The sequence below is a fragment of the Mesocricetus auratus genome, unplaced genomic scaffold (genome assembly GCF_017639785.1).
Source record: "Mesocricetus auratus isolate SY011 unplaced genomic scaffold, BCM_Maur_2.0 Super-Scaffold_100011, whole genome shotgun sequence".
NCBI classification, from domain to species: domain Eukaryota; kingdom Metazoa; phylum Chordata; class Mammalia; order Rodentia; family Cricetidae; genus Mesocricetus; species Mesocricetus auratus.
The window spans coordinates 54,025,232-54,044,510 of NW_024429195.1; the positions used below are offsets into that span (position 1 = coordinate 54,025,232).

At 43.1% G+C, this 19,279-nt stretch overlaps 1 protein-coding gene across 1 annotated transcript in view; it reads left to right on the forward strand.

Annotated features, from left to right (window-relative positions):
• Positions 1-5,944: 5,944 nt before the first annotated feature.
• Kcnmb4 (potassium calcium-activated channel subfamily M regulatory beta subunit 4) overlaps positions 5,945-19,279 on the forward strand; it is a 56,871-nt gene continuing 43,536 nt past the window's right edge. Inside the window, exon 1 of the mRNA XM_005081480.3 lies at positions 5,945-6,336. Coding sequence (XP_005081537.1) covers positions 6,001-6,336 — 336 coding nt within the window. The 5' untranslated portion in view covers positions 5,945-6,000. The remainder of the gene's footprint in view (positions 6,337-19,279) is intronic.

Sequence of the window (19,279 nt, forward strand, 5' to 3'; positions counted from 1 at the left end):
TATGATTTGCCTTGTCTTTGACCTAACGGTCATCTTGGCCACATATTTCCCTTAATTTATAGCAAAGGAAGTTGGTTTCTACTGCTTAATGGAGATAATCTGGATAATACTTGGGTTCTTCAAACATCTGGGGAGAAATGCCACAGATTTCCAGAGTGATACAATTTCCACAAGTGGGTTGATATGTTAAGACTCTGACCTCTTGCTAATTTATAATAGAAAAACTTAGGTGAAAGCTTCAAAATTATATACTTCAATAAGAAAACATTATAGGAGGGCATGACATAAATAGTTCCATCTTCTTATGTATAAAAATAAAGATTTGGGGCAGCCACAATGTTTCAAAGCTACCTTGAAATCTGTTACATACTGAACATTTATTTTAAGATGTAGCTTTAATTACCATATGTAGCAGCACATTCATTTGGTCTGCCTTTGAGTTGTTAAATATTTTCTCCTCCTAAGAGAAACATCATTTGAATGTTTCAGTGTCTTTGAACAATTAATATTCCTCAACTATACTATTACATAAAGCATACCTTTATTTAAATGCCATTTATGTTACTGTGCTCAAAAATTACTTCTACATGTACATTATCTAAAGCTTTGGGTTATTTTTGGTTCATTCTAAATGTAGGTCTGAAATTTGAATATTGAATTAGTTGACTTGCAAAATACTATTCAGAATATGACTTGTCTAATGAAGATGAACCAGTCATTTCTCTGGCTTCTCTGCATGAACAGTGACATTTCTCAACAAGGTCCATTCTCCTTGGAATGTTTGTAAATTACGTGGTGTGGAACAGGAAGGTGCAGACTCTTTCATAGAACATTAAAGTGGGGTTTCCTTTCCAGTTTTGAATAATTCTTCTTCTTAGCCTTTAAGGTAGGGCTGTAAAATGTTAGTGTGCTAAACCCCATCAAAAAAAAAATGGAAGTACCTAGAAAATGTGCACTGAAAAGAAACCCTTGGAGGGACAAAATGGCTTCACATCTGAATAGGAATTGTTTATTTCTGAGGCTTTATTCTTAACTATCTTTTCCCTAAGTAATACCAGCTAATATAATGTTATGGCAAGGCGCAAATATTAATTTATGGTAAGGAAGTTATTCATACTTCTTTAAATGGTCCAAAACAGTGGTAGGTAGATGGTAGAGGTCAATGTGTTTTCCATTAGTCGGTATATCCAGGCAAAGACAAGAAAAAATTACTGCAGTTATCAACTAATTTCCTGCATAAATGAGATAGGATTTCCTTTCACTCTAGAATAATTTAGTGACTTTTATCAACACTTGTTTATCCTGTGTGTGTGTGTGTGTGTGTGTGTGTGTGTGTGTGTGTGTGTGTATTTTGTAGTTTGAATCTAACCTAAATAGTAACAATCTCTCACATACAACAGTACTTTGATCTGGAATGTGTCTCAACAACAACACTGTTAAACATGAATGTGATTCAGAATAAATGGGAGCTAGAGTAAGTCATCAGCTGCAACATTCCTCTACAGATTGTCCCCTTCATAGGGTTCATAGTGGGTTGCTGAGCAACCATTGGATATAACATATTTGAAATTCATTTGCAATGTATCCCTGGAAAAAAGTAATCTTTGGATTTGTTTCTCCTCACAAGAATATTAATTTGGGGCATCTGTGAGTTGAGTAACCTAGTTCATACAGTTATTCAATAAATGTATGCCCATGATCTCTGGTATAAAGATTATTTGAAATACCTTTAGTAGATATTCCAAATAATATGCTTATAACATAGCAATACAAGTTTATTTTTAATTTGGAAACAACAAAATAAACTTATAATTTAATCCTAGAATGTTAAAACAATTGCAGTCCAACTATTTCATTTGAAGAGAAATAGTGTTGATTACATCAGATGATTTACTGCTAGAGCTGGGGCCAAAACATCTTGTTTTCTATCGCCCCCGTTCCAAAGTTGATACTTCCTTTTCTACATAGCTATGTATCTCACATAAAAGTTCATTGATGGTGAATGGTAAGAATGTAAAGAGTCTACTGCTCTTCATGAGGAGCTATGCCAGTTTATGGCTGGTGGATAGGGGAGATTGCTCTTCAGCTTCAAGACTTCAGACTTGAATTGATTGTTCATTTTCCAGTGGATGGCCTGAGCACACAGCAGTATTTAATAGACTCAGCATACGAAGTTGGGGGGGAGGGAATGGGGGGTTATGGGGAAAGGTAGAGGGAATCGGGGGGCATGGGCTTGATCAAAACATATGCATGTATGAAATTCTCAATTTTTAATTTAAAAAGTATTAGTACAGTGATTACATTTTCTACTTTTGGCATTTTGCTTATCTGTTCTTTGCTTTATGCAAACATAAGCCTGTGTACAAACTGGAACTTTTAAAAATAAGTTAGTTTTAAAGTATTTGCTATTTCAATGAAACGCAAAGTCACGTAGCACTTCTTGGTTAATTTTGAACTAATATGTTCTACAAATTAGAAGTGGTAGTGTTCTCAGTAATTAATGTGCTCAGTAAAATAGGTAACATTTATGCCTCTGTCGGTGCTGGGAACCAAACCCTGGTCCTCTGGTTCCCTGCAAACCTTTCTTAGAGATTTATTATTTTTAATGATATGTATGGGTGGGTGTGTTTGTAAGCATGGGAGAGCTGGTGCCTGCAGAGGACAGCCGTGTCAGATCACCTGGAGCTGGGATTGGAGGTGATTGTGCACTGCCACTGTGGATGCTGGGAAGAGAACTCGAGTGCCTGCTCTCAACTGCTGAGTCGTCTCTCCAGCCCCAAACTAAGTATTTTAAGTTAAGATTAAATAAAAGGAAAACTCACTTTTGTAGTCGTATCTGAATTGAGAAAATAAGATTTCTATATTTGGGGGGGTTGGATCTTTAGTTTCTTCTTAACTAATAACAGTCGCTTACAAAGGCTTAAGACTTATCCAGAAAGTGAATTTTATTGGGAAAAAGATCAATTATGACTTTTCTTATCGGTGTAGTTTAGCTATACAAGTGTTTAGTTTGTTATAGAAAGACTTCAATGTGCGGATTCTGTAATAACAAACGTTTCCCAAGAGGCTCCATTCTTACAATATTAATAGTCCTCCTTGCATGCACACCAGATTGAATATCTTTTTGTAGAGTGTTGCTCCCCCAAAGCAAACTGATTGTAGCAAAGCTTTAATGTTGTTCTTTAGGAAGGTCTTGTTTTCCCTCTAATTGAGAGCTCATTGTGCCTTACTCTGGCTATTATCGGAGAACTGTGGAAACAACAGTGCTCTATAAAGGACTGAAAATCGGAGGTTCTGAACATTGGACTGTTAGATTCTGTTAATGGGAATTATTCATAGGAAGGACTAGCCCCGTCCTGTGATGTTCCCCCTCTCTTCTGGGAGCAGAAGGTGCTAAACTACCCTTATGAGGTCCCTGGAGTTCTTGCTGCCTTTCTGACTTAGTCTGTGATTACTTGTTTTCTGGAACAAGTCTATCCAGCCTTTCTTGGGAATGCTACAAGGCTGCCCTGCCAGAAGTACAAGAAACGAACACAGATTTCTAGTGCATCCTTCAGAATAAAAAGAGAGTTGATTTAATTTGTGGAGCTTTAGATATGTTTCACTTAAGACAGAAGACAAGTCAACTTAGAAACAGGAAATTTAGAAAACTAAATATTTGAGTAACACGAAGTCAGAGGGCAACAGCTTCTTCTATCACCTTGAGAATAATAACCAGGAAGAAAGAAACTGAACAAGCGTTTGTGTTAAGACAGAACTCCTTGACATGGTTTCCTGGGTCTTAGGCAGTTGTGAGGAAGGCTTCATTCACAACACTTGAGCTGTAGAGGGATTGAAATGTGAAGTTTTCGTTAGGTTGCCCTGGGGCCTGTGTCCTGGGCTTTCTGAGCGCCGTATGAATTATTTTGCCTCAGGATTCAGTCCATCAGACTAAGTGGTCTTGTGACATGTTCATTCATCCCGTCTCTCATCCTAGAAGAGGCTGCCTTCTGGAAATGAGGATTGGAATCTGTCCTAGGAAAACACTCAGCGAAAATTTTCGATCTCAGGTTAAGACACTTCAACTGCTGAGCTCACTTTTCTTCTTTTTTTTTAAATTTTTAAATTTTTTTCATGTATTTTACATAGTGACCACAGTTCCCCCTCCCTCTCCTCCCATTCTCTCCGCTCACCTCCCATTTTACCCGCCCCCATCCACCCCTCCGTCTCCATTCGGAAAGGGTAAGGCCTCCCAGGAAGTTAACAAAGCACTGCACTTCAAGTCTGAGGCAGGACCAAGCTCCTCCCCCTGCATCAAGTCCCCAGATCACTTTTTTAATAGGCAGCCTGTCCCTAACAAATGTCTTTACACCAACAGATAGAAAAGAAAATCCCAGGCAGAAATATAAACTAAAATGAAGGGTCTGCCCCAGAATTTAGAAGGTATTGCATCAAAACATCTTTGTGATTTTTAAATTTTCCAAATCTTGCAGCCTTTTTATTAAGAAAACCAGATACTGAAGGCTCCTTTCCCATTACTTGGAAACACATGTCAGCATAATCTATCAGGACTCCATCGGGAGATGTTCAGTCAACACCAGCTAAGAATTTTATGTCTGGTAGAATGGGTTTGATATTTCCATGATTCTGCATTTGGTATTCATCAGAAACATGAGTTCATTCATCTGGGACTTGGCAAGCCAAGAAAAAGAGATTTATGTATTTTTAAAAATTTTATTCTTCCGAACATAGCTTGAAACAGTTCTCAAGTTTGATTTTTATGATTAAAAGAAACATTTTAGGTAAAAAAGTAGTTTTAACTTACAAAGTAAAGTTAGGAGAATAGAGGTTTACATCGACAGGGTAGACATGGAAGCAGCAAAGACAAAGTAAGTAGCGCAACTCTAGAAGCTGGACCAGTTGTTCTATGGTGTCTGAATGCCGCGGTCGCCTTGCACAGCGCTGCAGAAAAAGCTCACCTGCAAATAACCTGTGCGGGCTAAGAGTGGCAAGATTCCTAAAGAGGCCAACAGGCTCGGCTCTCTACAGCTCCAAAGCCAAGGAAAGAAAGTGGCGTGGCCTTCCCGGCTGCAAGCCTCGGCCACCTGTTTGCGTCCGACCCCTAGGGGTCGTTTCCGCTGCCTGAGACCTATGTTTTCCACCAATGCCCACGGAGGTTCGCGTCTCCGATCCAGTCGGCCTGCGTGGTCCCACGGTCTCCGCCAGGACTGGCCCGGCGGTCGGCCACGTGCATCCCCCTGCGTCCGCGCTGGTGCCCTCTGTCCCTCGCCGCCACCGGAGCTCGTTTTCCCGGTGCGCCTGCCGCCTGGCAGCTCCCGGTGGCTGCACAACCCGGATTCGGAGTTTAAGATTTCCCGCCTTGCACGCTCACGCCACGCTCCCCGACTTAATTTTTTTTTCTTTCCTCTTTTAACTTTCTCCCCAGCTGCGCTGTTGGTGCTAAGCGTTCGCCGCGGCCCTCTCCGCCATCAATCCAGGTTGCATCTGGCGAGGAACCCGCGAACAGCTCGCGGCGGCACCGGGGGTGCTCGCCCACGGGAGAGCTGCGGGGCGCGGCGCGGGGCGGGGCGGGGCTCGGGGCGGCGGCGCCCAGGGCGGGGAGGAGCAGCTTCCCGCACGGCGGAGCCCGGGCTCGGCAGCCCAGCCGCTCCCAGCGTCGGGGCGGCGGGCGAGCGGCCCAGGCGATGGCAGGCGGGCGGCGCGCGCTGGGGTACCGGCGCGGGGCGCGGGGGCGGGGGCCGGCTCGGGGAGCCCCGGGGTGCCGGACGATCTGAGGCGATCGTGGCACCCGGGAGCCGGGCCCCGGGCAGCGCCGCCGCCGGGGGCGTCGCCGGCCTCGGCCCCTTTGTTCTCTCGCGCGCCCCCTCGCCGCCCACTCCCCTGCTGTCGCGCGGCGGCGGCGGCGGCGGCGGCGGCGGCTCCTCCCGCCCGAGGCAGTCGAGCTCCGCGCCGGGGGCGGGAGGGGGCGGGGAGCGCGCCAGCCGCGGAGAGTGGGGGGCGATGGCGAAGCTCAGGGTGGCTTACGAGTACACGGAAGCCGAAGACAAGAGCATCCGGCTTGGCTTGTTCCTCATCATCTCCGGCGTCGTGTCGCTCTTCATCTTCGGCTTCTGCTGGCTCAGCCCCGCCTTGCAGGATCTGCAAGCCACGGCGGCCAACTGCACGGTGCTGTCGGTGCAGCAGATCGGCGAGGTGTTCGAGTGCACCTTCACCTGTGGCACCGACTGCAGGGGCACCTCGCAGTACCCCTGCGTCCAGGTATACGTGAACAACTCCGAGTCCAACTCCAGGGCGCTGCTACACAGCGACCAGCACCAGCTCCTGACCAACCCCAAGGTAAGGACTTGGGAGCTCCCGCCTAACGATGCAGGTTCGAGGCCGCCGTCCTGGTTAGACCCCAGGGGAAGATCCGGAATGTACTAATCTCTCTAGAAGGAGATAGGAGGCACCGGGTGCATGCACACATCTGTGGAGCTGCAGGGCTCCAGTCCTCAGGGTGTGTTTGCCCGCAGGGCGGTGGTACCCAGAGTCTCTCTGCAAACACTGATCTTTAGCTGGTCTCAGGTTTTTGAACTCCCTTCAATCCCAGGTGCAGCACCCACAGGACGGGTTTGCCTAAACTCAGGGGGTAAAGAAAGTTAACTTTTTTTTTTTTTTAACGTAGCCATGGGTTAGCGGGGACCCAGCTACTCCAGCATAAGGCCAACCAGCGCCTGAGCTTCAACTGACCTCAAGAACTCCCAATGACATGACATTTGAGAGGTTAAAGGGATCTCATCGCTCCTGGAAAATCCTTAGGCTTTTGCCTTTTAGTTCTAAACAGAGGTTTTTAACTTGAGGTCTAAAGATGGACTTTTGGGGGGTAGGAGTGGGGTTGGAAATCAACAGCAATCAGGAATCCAGCGAGAAATTAGGTTGAGTTTGTTTGTTCAGTGGGGGGCTTCGAGTGGTCCTCGCCACTCTCTGGGTGTTTGGGAACAATCTGGAGCAGTTGGAGAACAGTAAAAGTTACCAGAAATAGAAAGCCCTCAGTGAAATATACCAAGCAGCCCTTTCCTCACAACTTCTCTTGTTGTCACAGGCAGGGGGAAAAAAATGAAAAAAGGAGGAAAAAAAATAGATAAAACCTGGTTAGGACTTGCGAGCTTCTGGAGAGCAGAAAGGGAGACTCAGAAAAGTTCCCGGGGAGGGGGGGGCACTTTTAAAAAGCAGTGTCCTCTGTCCGTGAACTAATTGAGCTTTGTAGCGCGCCTGCTTCTGCAGGAGGGTAGGGTACTTTGATGCCTTTGGGCTTCTCTGACGCCAACTAAAGGTTTTGTGTGTGTGTGTGTGTGTGTGTGTGTGTGTGTGTGTGTGTGTGTGTGTGTTTATTTAAGGCACTGACTCTTTATTAGGTAAGGGCTACGCTCGAAGACGAGCAGGAAATCATGTTAAAAAAAATAGATCCTGTGCACCCAGGAACACGTTCTGTTAAATGTGACAAGATAAATTAATCTGAAACAGAATTAAGATTTCAAAGTAGCCCACCATTGCTCTGCGGAAAAACTCAAGAGTAACTCATTAATTTGGAAAGTTAGAAGTAATTACTCTTTAAAAAATATGATTGACTCCTCGTTGGAAGAGTCTCCTGGTAATGCATGAAGATTCATTTGCTTTAAATCTGAAGATAATACAGGAACAATTAATGTAGAAATAAACATTTCTAATACAGAATCTAATGTCCGGACAAGCTCCTGAACAAGTGGTATGGCCTCAGAGACAGATGTGAGTTAATCTGCTTAGTGCTTAGTAATCTAAAAAGAACTCTTGTGGTTTTAAAAAAAACTTTTTTTAAAAAAATCGAATTAAATAAAAATACCTAAGAAAGGTGTCAAGAAGTAATTTAATGATTTATAAGATACTCTGTAGTTTGTCATTTAGGAGTGGGCATAGTTGTTGAAACACCACTAATTATTCTTGAGATAGATTATTATTGGTAGCGTTAATCAATGAGTTATACATACATATATACCTACATATTAATCGATGGTTAATATCTAATTTTGACATAGACTAATTAGAATTTACCACAGAAGACAACTTCTCAATTCCCAGGCAGGAACTGGCAGCAGAAATACATTGGAATCATTAGGACATTAATTCTCAATTCACTTGGAAGTAATTACAATGTTTTATGTAATACTAAAGTTCTCTCTCTGTCTCTCTACTTGTAAATAATCTCATTTTTCCTTCAGTGCCAGTTAAGAACTTGGCAATAATTGCTTTGAAGAGGTACCAAACAAAATCATAAGGAAGACTATTCACAAAATTGTCAGAACAAGAAAAAACGACATACTTTATGGTTCAGAAAGTGATGAATGACCTCTCCATCATTTTAGGCAATGTTTCCTCTGCCAAATATACATCTTTGTCCAAATTATGATGTATTGTACTATTTATAAAACAAACATCACTTTTTTGTCAATTAAGTGTTCAATTTGGAAATTTTTGTAAGCATTGGGTAATGGAAAATTCAGTGTAACCAAAATATCATGTCAGAGTCAGGTGCATGATGAGATTTTGTTTCTATGGTCTCCTTGCAACTAGACAGTCCCCATTGCCTGTTCTCATTGCATATTGGCTACATAGAGCTGTGTCCTACCTACCTTTTAATCTTCCAACCTATTCCTTTAGTGTCCCATCCACTTCCCACATTCTCTACAAAGCCAACCATCACAAGAAACTGTTAGGACGCCCTGTCTCATGTAAATAGAGCAAGTACGTTTTCCTGGAGTCTCCTGAAAGTATTACAGCAAAGGACGGGGAGGGGACAGATATTACAGGTATATAACTTGTTGAGCTGTGGACCTCTGAGGAAATGCTGACCTTCCACTAACAGTTCTTTAGAGTGTCTTTATTTGTGCTTTTCATCAGATCCTTATTTTTCGAGGGAATTACCGTGTCTAGTCATGTAGTATTCAAGTCGGCTAAGGACTTGGTTAGGGACATGACCCACTATGTGGCTTAACCATAGCGCATCACTCCAGTTTTGGAGTTAGCTTCCCCTGGCTGCTGCTCCCAACCTTGCGCTGGCTCCTTGTGACTCACAGGTGTGTGTGCACGAAGCCCTCTGGTCCTCAGCCTGGGAACTTTAGAAATAAATTCTTGTGCTTGGGTCCAGGTTTCAGGAGCATGGATTCGGTGTTGGATGGGGCCTGAGTATTGTAGCTTCCAGAGTTGTGCAAGTGATGGTAATATGGATCCAAGAGATGAAAATCGTGTCTTGGGAAATGCACTCATCTGCTCTGCAGGAAAAGCACTGGACCTCAAAATGAATTCACTGTGATTCATGTTCGTGTTTTCAACATAAAAGATGTGGATTATCTATTTTGGACGGCAAAGAAAAGATGAGTTTAGGATTTACCCTCTGCTGTGTGGCATGAGAGTGGGTGATTGGAGACATGCTCTGTGTTTAAGTTTGTTTTGAAGGTCCCTCCCCTGCCTCCTTTAATAATAAAAAATGCTAAAAGCAAAGAAGTGAAGAGCAGAAAACCTTAACAGGGATGGAGAAAGGCTTTTGGCTTGAAGAGCATCCAGGAGATCAGAAGCACAGATCAAGGCACTGTGGTTGCCAGTCTCCTTAGCAAGGACCTTCATACCCACACTCGTGTGCCCCGTCTCTGCACATGGGAGGGTAGCACGGCTCCTGAGGGAGTTCCTGGGCATTGGCCTGTGTGTTCAGCTTGATGCGCTTATACTCTAAGGTGAAATCTGGCAGACCAGAGCTGCATAAAGACAAGAAAAGTGGCGTTGTGCCAATACCTGTAGTCTTTATTTGTCCAAAAAGAAATGACTTTCTTTGGATTTTTTACTTTGATGATATTGTTAAATAATATATTAATTATATGTAATTATATATCGGTAAATGACAGATACATCTAGAGAAAGAGAGACATAGAAAGAAAGAAGGAAAGATGGATGGATGATAAATAAATTGATAGACTGATTGATTCAATTGAACTTCTGGTCCCTCAAAATCTATTGTGGCCAAGGACAGTGCAAAAAAAAACCCTTCAAAATATAAAGATAAGCATTGTTCATTAACAGTTAGTCTGTGCTGTGTATACCGCCCAGTTCCAGACCAGAACAGAGATCAAAGTTCCTGCATTCACAGAACTTGCATTTTGGTGCAGGAAACAGGCGTAAGTAAATTTATAATGGAATTTCATGTAGTGATAGATTTTTAAAGGCTCTGACGGGACGAGAACATGGCTAGTGACAGAAATGACATGGAACTGGCCTTGTTATGTACAAGATGCTCATAGCAAATGTGTCTGATGACATGCCCATTGCAGAGGCCAGAAGCTTTCCAGGGTCCCCAGAGACTAGAAGGACAGAGAGAAACAAGGCCTACAGCTCTTTGGAGAAAGACATTTATTTCCACATGTGGAACAGACAGCAGATGCAGAGACCCTGGGACAAGTGGCCACTGGGTCTGTTTGATGAACAGTGGGTCCATCAATGGGTGGGACTGGGCTGCAGAGAGCCGGACACTGAGCAGAGGGAGGTGGTATGGAGTCCTGGAGAGCAAGAGCTTTGGTTTGTTATACACATGGTGGTAAAGTCATTACTTGACACTGAGCAAAGCTGGATATAATCTAATGACTTTTAAAGATCTGACCCATTCATCCCGCTGCTAGAAATAATGTGTGCATGTGCCTGCATGTGTGCACATGCACACACGTGCACACGCACGCTCACTTGTGCAGAGTGAAGCCAGTTTGGACACAGGGAGCTAGAGGAGCAAGAATGGGCAGGAGAGACTGGTGGCCTGGGTCAGTGGGCACCTGTGGTAAGATTTGTTGTTGAACTGAAAATGACTAATGAAGGCAGGACGTTGAAGATGGCCTCAAAGTGTTGGGCAAGCAGAGCTGGACCAATGGGGGGCCTTTGCCAAAGAGGGAGACTTCAGATAGGTGGGTGTAGGTGGGAATGAAGGGCTCCATTTCACACGTGCCTAACAGGCGAACAAACGAAAGAGGATCTTTGAGTTTCTGCCCCCAAGATGATGGCCTCAGACAATGGTTATCAACCTTCTTCATAATGCTGCGACCCTTTAATACAGTTCCTCAAGTTGTGGTGATTCCAAGTCATAATTTTGCTACTGTTAGGCTAATATGTTATGTAGATCATAGTGTAAGTATGCAATATTTTGCCTCAGAGGGGTTGAGACCCACAGGTTGAGAACCAGTGGCCTAGCAGAAGACCCATAGAACCATCAAGAAAGGCAAAATGTCAAGTTCTGTAGGGAGGTACAGATAGATGAGAGGGACATTCGCAGGGGAAAGTTCGGTAGAAAGCTTCACACAGAAGGGGACACTTGCCACGACAAGAGAGCTTTCTTCTTGGTGAGGAAAAGAAGAATGAAAAGATGATCATAGGAGAAAAAAAGTACTGCAAACAAAGCTTTGGACTGTGTGAGGGTGTGTGGGCCGGGGATGGAAGTAGGGGTGGAATGGGGATGAGGGGATCTTCAGGTTGGCTGTTATGGGGGGAAGGTGGGAAGGGACATTGTGGCCAATAGTGTAGTGACCTTGACTTCCAGGAAGTGCTGCATGGTCCCTGGGTAGGTCTCATCAGTCTTAACAATTTGTGTTTGTGTGTGTCTTTGTTTGCCAGCAGGGGGCAATTACAATAGGCAATCAACCCCTGTTCAACCAGGCAGTGTAGGGGTAGGAAAGATAGCCTGTCAGTTAACATTGTTGACTGCTCTTCCAAAGGACCTGGATTTGATTCCTAGCACCCTCGTGGCAGCTCACAATTATCTGTAACTCCAGTTCTAGGGGATTCAACACCCTCTTCTGGTCTGTCTGTACACCAGGCATAAATACAGGCAAGAGACCCATATACATAAAATAATAGTAACTTTAAGGGGAGATTATCTTGAAGTCCATATGTAGTCCTGGTGTAAATGCTAGGGTCTTTCAAAGTGGAACACAGGTTAAATCAGAGTAATGTAGTTTAAGAAAGACACAACTAGCATTCGCTAGTAGTTTTGAATCTGGCTGTGCCATGAGCTTTCTGAATGCAGATGATTTCCAAGGCAATGGAAAAAGGCGAGGGAATGGATTCTCCTGAACCCCAGAAAAGAATAAGGCTTGGCTATAGTGTAGATGTCATCCCAGTAGACCTTCCGATGTTCAGAGTCTTTTTCAAAACATTATTATTATTTTATGTGTATAGGTGCCTTTCCTGTATGCATGTCTGTGTGCCTTTATGTGTGCCTGGTGCCTACTGAGGCAGAGGAGGGCATCAGATCTCCTGGTACTGGAGTTACAGACAGTTGTGAGTCATTGTGTGTGTTCTGGGAACTGAACCCAGGTCCTCTGGAACAGTGGTCAAATTCTAGAATCTAGAACCTTAGTGTTGGTAAATGTATATATTGTTTTGTTGGTGTTGTTTTGTTTGTTTGTTTTAACACTAAGTTTGTGTCTCAGAAGCAAAACTCATTCAGAAACCGAGGGATGTTTCTGAGCAGGTGAGTAATATGGTCAGGCATTCCAGAATACACCAGACATGGTGGTGAGCCCTTGTGATTCTTTTTTTTTTTTTGGCTTTTCGAGACAGGGTTTCTCTGTGGCTTTGAAGGCTGTCCTGGAACTCGCTCTGTAGACCAGGCTGGCCTCGAACTCACAGAGATCCACCTGCCTCTGCCTCCCGAGTGCTGGGATTAAAGGCGTGCGCCACCAATGCCCGGCGAGCCCTTGTGATTCTAACACTGAGGTTACTGAGGCTGAGGCAGGAGGATGACAGGGTTGAGGCCAGCCTGGGAACCATAATAAGACATTGTCTCAGATGAAAGAATATATTGATTGCTCTCTTCAAGGTTTCAATCGTGTAACTCTGTCTGACTTAGAATGTGCTGTGCCAACCAAACTGGTTTCAAATTAGAGATCCTCCAGCTTCCACCTTCCAAGTGATAGATTAAAGGCATGCCATGCACCGCCACACACTTCTAATCTATGCATCCGAGATTTTTTTCCATCCACTTTCAGATACCATTTGTGGAAATCTCAATTTGTAAGGTTCTCCCAAAATCATACATTTAAAAAAAACACTAAAATCCAGGAAATTTGTGATGTTAAATTTTATTTGCAATTTGAAGGAAATGAATTTATTTATTTTTTGTTACAAACACCTCAGAACTGTAAAACTTTTTGTGAGATCTTGATTGACACATTTTTCTATTTCAAGTGGTTTTTTTGCTCTCATTTGTGAATGAAGATGTCAAGATTTGTTTCCCCAGGGTTTTAGGTTTTTCAGCCTTTAGCAGAATTGCATAACCAGCTGAGTTCCTAGATCAATATCACATTTATATTACAATTAACATAATTACTCACAGGAAAACCCTGAACAGAATGGTGTTTCCTGTTACGTATGTTTCCACCCGTTTCTCCTGCTGTGCTTTAGTTGTCATCTAGAACATGAACCAGTGTGCAAAAAAAATTGCAATTTTGATTTGTAGTAGTACCCTTCAATTCTTTAAAAATAACCTATGTTATAAATGTAAATCATTACATTTGTTGTTTTATTACTATTTTGTCAGTTAATGAATTCAAATTAGTTTATATGTTTGCAGAATCCAGCCCACATTAGGTCACCACAAATAGATCTGTTACCGAGTCGCATGCAAAGAGTGTCTGAATTCTTCTCACTACTGCAGTGGGGCGCATGGGCTGTGAAACCTTTATCCAGTATCCTCTGAGGAAACGGGGCTCTCTTAACGGCTGAGCTGTCTCCAGCCCCAGACACAGTTCTCTTTTGCTTCAGTTTTTGAATACCTCTTCACCAATCTCCACATGGACAGTCTGTTTCATCTTCCAAACTGCTGGTTTTCAAACTGTGATCAGCATTATAGAATGCAGCATCAGCGCCATCTGTGAACTTCATAGAAGTGCTCATTCTCTGGTCTCAGCCTAGAGTCCATCCAAGTGTTCAAGTTCAAGATTTGTATAGTAAAAAGATTTAAGACCTACTATCTAGCTCAGTGCTTGCTGCCTGCTCAGCATGAACGAGTCCCAGGATTCAACGTACTATAACACACACACACACACACACACACACACACACACACACACACACACACACACTGAGAGAGAGTCAATGTATAACAGATAGTTCAAACGAGAGAAAAAATGATGTAAATCTGTAGAACAGAAGTTCTAAATAGGTATTTAACTAACATTTGTGTGTGTGTGTGTGTGTGTGTGTGTGTGTGTGTGTGTAAGAACATCTATTAAATGTAAATGGACCATTTACCCCAATTAAAAGACAGGGATTGTTAGTCCAGAAGTGTTAAAATCAAATATAGTCAGGTTTTAAGAGCAACACATTAAAAAACAAACAAACAAACAAAACAGCACATGGATATTGAAAGGAAAATGGGGAACAGCAACTAAAAGCATAATTCATAACAGCAACAAAATAGGAACTACCAAATATTCATCCACTGATGAATGTGCTGTATTTATACAATGGGAAATGATATGACTATAAATAAGAATTAAGTGAACCACAAAAATATGACAAGTTTAAAAAACCAACCGAGCCAGGTGGTGGTGGCAATACCTTTAATCCCAGCACTTGGGAGGCTGAGGCAGGTGGATCTCTGTGAGTTCAAGGCCAGCCTGGTCTACAAGAGCTAGTTCCAGGACAGCCTCCAAAGCCACAGAAAAACCCTGTCTCGAATCGCCCCCCCCCAAAGAAGCTAACTGAAATTCTTTGCCACGATTTGCCCTCATCTCTGGCTTCAGCAGTGCTTGGACAGAGCCTGGCACTGGACCTACTACCCTAGCTTGCCACTCAAAACCAGCAGCTCGTTGCCACCTCCAAGCAGTGGCCTCAGACAACACCACAGCCTCTGCAGCATTTCTCTTAGCCTCTGCCATGGGCAGGCAGATCAGAGCTACCAACAGGACTGGGAGGATGCCACCACCCACCAGATTAGCTTGGAGCCCCCCCATCTCTATCTGTGTCTTACTAATTGTACCAGGATGGACTTTGCCAAATCCTTCCTTTCAGAAGCCACGAAGAGACAGAACTAATGAAGTTGCAGAACCATTGAGGCAGCCGTGTCTTCCTGCAGTGTACCAAGAAACCAGGCCATGACAACCATGAGGGTGACCTGAACACCAGGAAGTGTTTGTTACCCTTGGGGAAAGTATGAGCCAGTCACTACTGGAACTGCGGAACAGCCACAGACAGAAATGCTCCCACTTCTGAGACTTTACCTGAGTGAGAGGTGAAATCCATCAAAGAATTCAGTGGCCACAGAACCAATTTGTGCACAGTGGGAGCCCCCGAAGCTGGCATGGAATGAATATCTCCACGACAAGCTCACAGTGGGAGACAGTAATGAGGAGGGTCAAGCTTCAGGGTGTGGAGCGCCCTCTCTGGTCACCATGGCAACACATGCATATTGGAATCACATTTACCCTTTCTGTAAGTTGTATTGGAACATCCACTGAAATTCTTGAATTTGTATCATTTTTTAAAAAAGAAGTATTGTGCCTAAAACTAACAAAAACCCCAACAGACAAACAAACAACAACCACAAATAAATAAATAAATAATAAATAAATAAATAAAACCAACTACCAAACCACTAAAGGCTGTATATTAATGTTTCCAAAATTGAATTCTATGCTTTGAAGACTGAAGGTGAGTTAGCAGAGACATAAAAGATTTGATTATGATAGTTAATGGGTACAGGTATCTTTTTGATATAGTAAAAATGTTCCTAAATTGATTATGGTGAGATTATTGTGATAGTTGCCTCGCCAAAGCTACCAAAAGTCATTACGTTAAACACATTGAATGGGGGAATTAAATGTAAGGTGAGTTGCATTTTTAATGAAGCCATTACCCACAAAGGAATCACTGTTTTGTTTCACATAATTTGTGAGGATGTTTTATTCAGTAGATGATTTTAAAATTGTCCTATTGTTTTGGCATAAAAAGATTTAAAACAGCAAGTTTCTAACTAAAACTACTGGGGGCTTGTGAGATGGCTCAGTAGGTGAAAGGGCTTGCGTCACAAACCTGAGGACCCAAGTTCAGTCCTTGGGTCCTTCAGTAGAAGACAAAAACCGGCCCCCAGAAGCTGCCCTCTGGCCTCTGTATGTGCCCTCCAGCATGTACACGTCCCCACACACATCATAGATACACACAATGACAATAAGCTATAAAGCATAATTTACTTGGAAATTTTGTGTAAGTAAACCCAAACATTAAATTTAAATTACAGTCTTATTGGGATATAGTTTTAAAGTTACAGAATGACATAAGGAAATCATTAAGTAAATATAAACATTTAGATAACTTTGCAGGGGAGTGAAGCCTTTCTAAACTCAGAATCAGAGTCAGAAGTCCCAAAAGAATATGCTGTTGTTTTATGATTACGTAATAGGGAAAGACACACACTTTAAAAACAGGCTAAAGTTTAAAGAAAGATGACAACTTTCAGAGAATATTTGCACGACGGTAGGAAAATGATTCAAAAGTCAGTGAGAGCTCTTGGCAATGATCTTTTCAACAGAGATAGAATGTGGGCGTGGGCATAGATAATTCAATGAGGATTGCTTGTAGTCAGACAAGTGAAAATTCTGCATGATTGTCCGGAGGTGCTAATCAATACGTGGGGATCACGGAAGTATTTGGAGCTTTGGGCTGGAAGAATGTTTACTGTTTAAAGCTTAATGGACTGTTCTATTGAAGCATGGAAGACTAAGATCTAAGAGCCATGGAGGCAACGGAGGGCCAGCTTGTGAGGTCTCCTAGGGAAGTTTGAGAGTCCCTCCAAGACTCTGAGTTCTCTTAGGGAACATAACTGATAGAATGGATGTATAGAAAAGGTGGTTTATTAGCATGATTCACAGGCTGTGGTCCAGATAGTCCAACAGCGGCTGTCTCCTGACAGAAAGACCAAGGGTCCACTGGTTGTTCAGTCCACAAGGGTGGTTGTCTCCACAGTCCCAGTCTGGTGCTGGAATCTGGGAGGATTCCTGGATTGCTGCTGGGTTTTAGGCTACGTTGGAATCCGGCTGCAGTAACAGGAGAGATGAACTTGCCAGTGAAGAACGGAAAGAAAGCCAAGTCTCCTGTCTCCCATGTGCTTTTATGTGGGCTGTCATTAGAAGGTGTAGCCAACCTCAGAGTGGGCTTCCCCACCACGAGAGGTCTTAAGAAAACCACTTGCGGGGGCTGGAGAGATGGCTGAGGTTAAGAGCATCGATTGCTCTTCCAGGGGTCCTGAGTTCAATTCTCAGCAACCACATGGTGGCTGACAACCATCTACAACTCAATCTGGTGCCCTCTTCTGGCATGTAGGCAGAACACTGTATATGTAATAAGTAAATCTTTTTTTTTTTTTAAAGAAAACCCCTTGCAGCTCTGCCGAGCAGATTTGGATTTAGTGGATTCCAGATGCACTGTGTTGGCAACCAAGGGGGGCTGTCACCCATGATCCTGGAGAGATGGGTCAGTAGTGAAGAGCACTGGCTTCCCTTCCACATGACTTAGCATTAATATGGGAAGTCCAACTCCAGCAGACCCGATGTCTCTTTGGATGCCAAGCACACACACATGTGGTGCACATACATGCATGCAGGCAACATACCCCCACACATAAAACAAATATATATATGTATGTATGTATATAGTATGTATAGTATATATTTATATATACTATATATAATGCTATAGATATAAATGTACACATGCTTTAACAGACTCACACTTGTATGGTAAAATATTATGCATTGAATTTATTGGAGAAATGTTTTTCCACAAAATTATGTTTATGATAGAGTATTCCCAAAAGTAGGTTACAAAACAATATGTTTCCTACTTGTAAAATGTAACACGTAAGCTTGTGGTTTTGTATATTCATGCCTACACCACTAATCTTCTAGCTATTTAAAACTCCTTCCATTATACGTGGTTTTCATTGTACCTTGTTCTTTTAGCTATTAATGTACATTATTTGCTGATAAACAACGGGGGTGTAACTTCAGCTGAAAAAATATGCAAGAGGATATGAGACTTGACTTAGAGTGTTCATGTACATTTAAAGTAACATGGAGGAAGAATCTTTTTCATGCATCCAAACTGGCTATAGACTTCATGTAGCCCTGATAGGTTCTATATCTCAGTACTAGAAAACCAGGCTTAAATGAATTGCACTTTAAGATGAGTTGAGGAGGGTAGGAGTGCATGTGCACTGGGAGAAGGAACCATGTGGTTTTGAAACCTGCCTGCATGAGACACCTGCTTTAATTTTGTAAATTTCTGTTTTATGTATTAGTAAGCTAGCCTGCTTACTAACCAGCGGGTAACACTGTGTCTTAAAGACCCATATTGAAGCATATAAACCTTACTGAGACCCAGCAACAAACCAGTGGTATCTCAGAAGGAGACTGGTCATTTGCCAAAGGAAGAATGGTTCGCTGCATCCCACCAGAACCTATGGAGGCTGCGTATGCTTCTGATGCCACCTCTTCTACACTATTGGAGGTTCAGGACCATACAGGAAAGAGGAGGTCACTTCCTGCCCTGTGGCCTGGAGCAGGTTTTTCTGCTCTGCTGCCACTAAAGCTGGCAGGGTTGTGGGTTCCTCAGTAAACGGGTCAGAGTAGCAATCCAAAGTGCTTATACGGGTTTTATCATTCATTTAAAGGAGCTCAGTAAGCTTTATGCTTATGTCTTTGAGTGAACAGCATAGCAATTAGCCCTCATTTGGGAGACATACCCAGAAACTATTTAGTCCAGTAGAGCCCAGCTCACCACTGATGTGACAGGCCCGTGGATTTCTACTCTCGTGACACATTTTCACTTTCCTCAGGAATCTAGGACACTCGGTGCTTCCTGCTTTCTAAGGCCCAGGCAGCACAGCATCATGACCACACAGACAGTGTGAGGTTGTGTGGGCTTGAGAGGCTCAGGTTCCTGTAGACTAGATCATAGCAGAACGGATGCGCTCCTGATCAAGACAGTAAGATTTCCCTCTCCGTGGACTCTCAGTTCACAAAGATGGAGAAAGATTTGCCTGATAAACAGCCACAGAATAGTCAGAGGTAAGTTGATTTTGATCTAGTATGATTTGATCTAGTAGACTGTGTCCAAAGCAGCAGATGAAAGTAGAGTCACCTCAGGCTGACTTAACCATACAATGGTTCTCCAAAATTTGGCCTTCAGGAACCAGACAGACAAATTGAATATAGACACTCCAGAACATCCATCC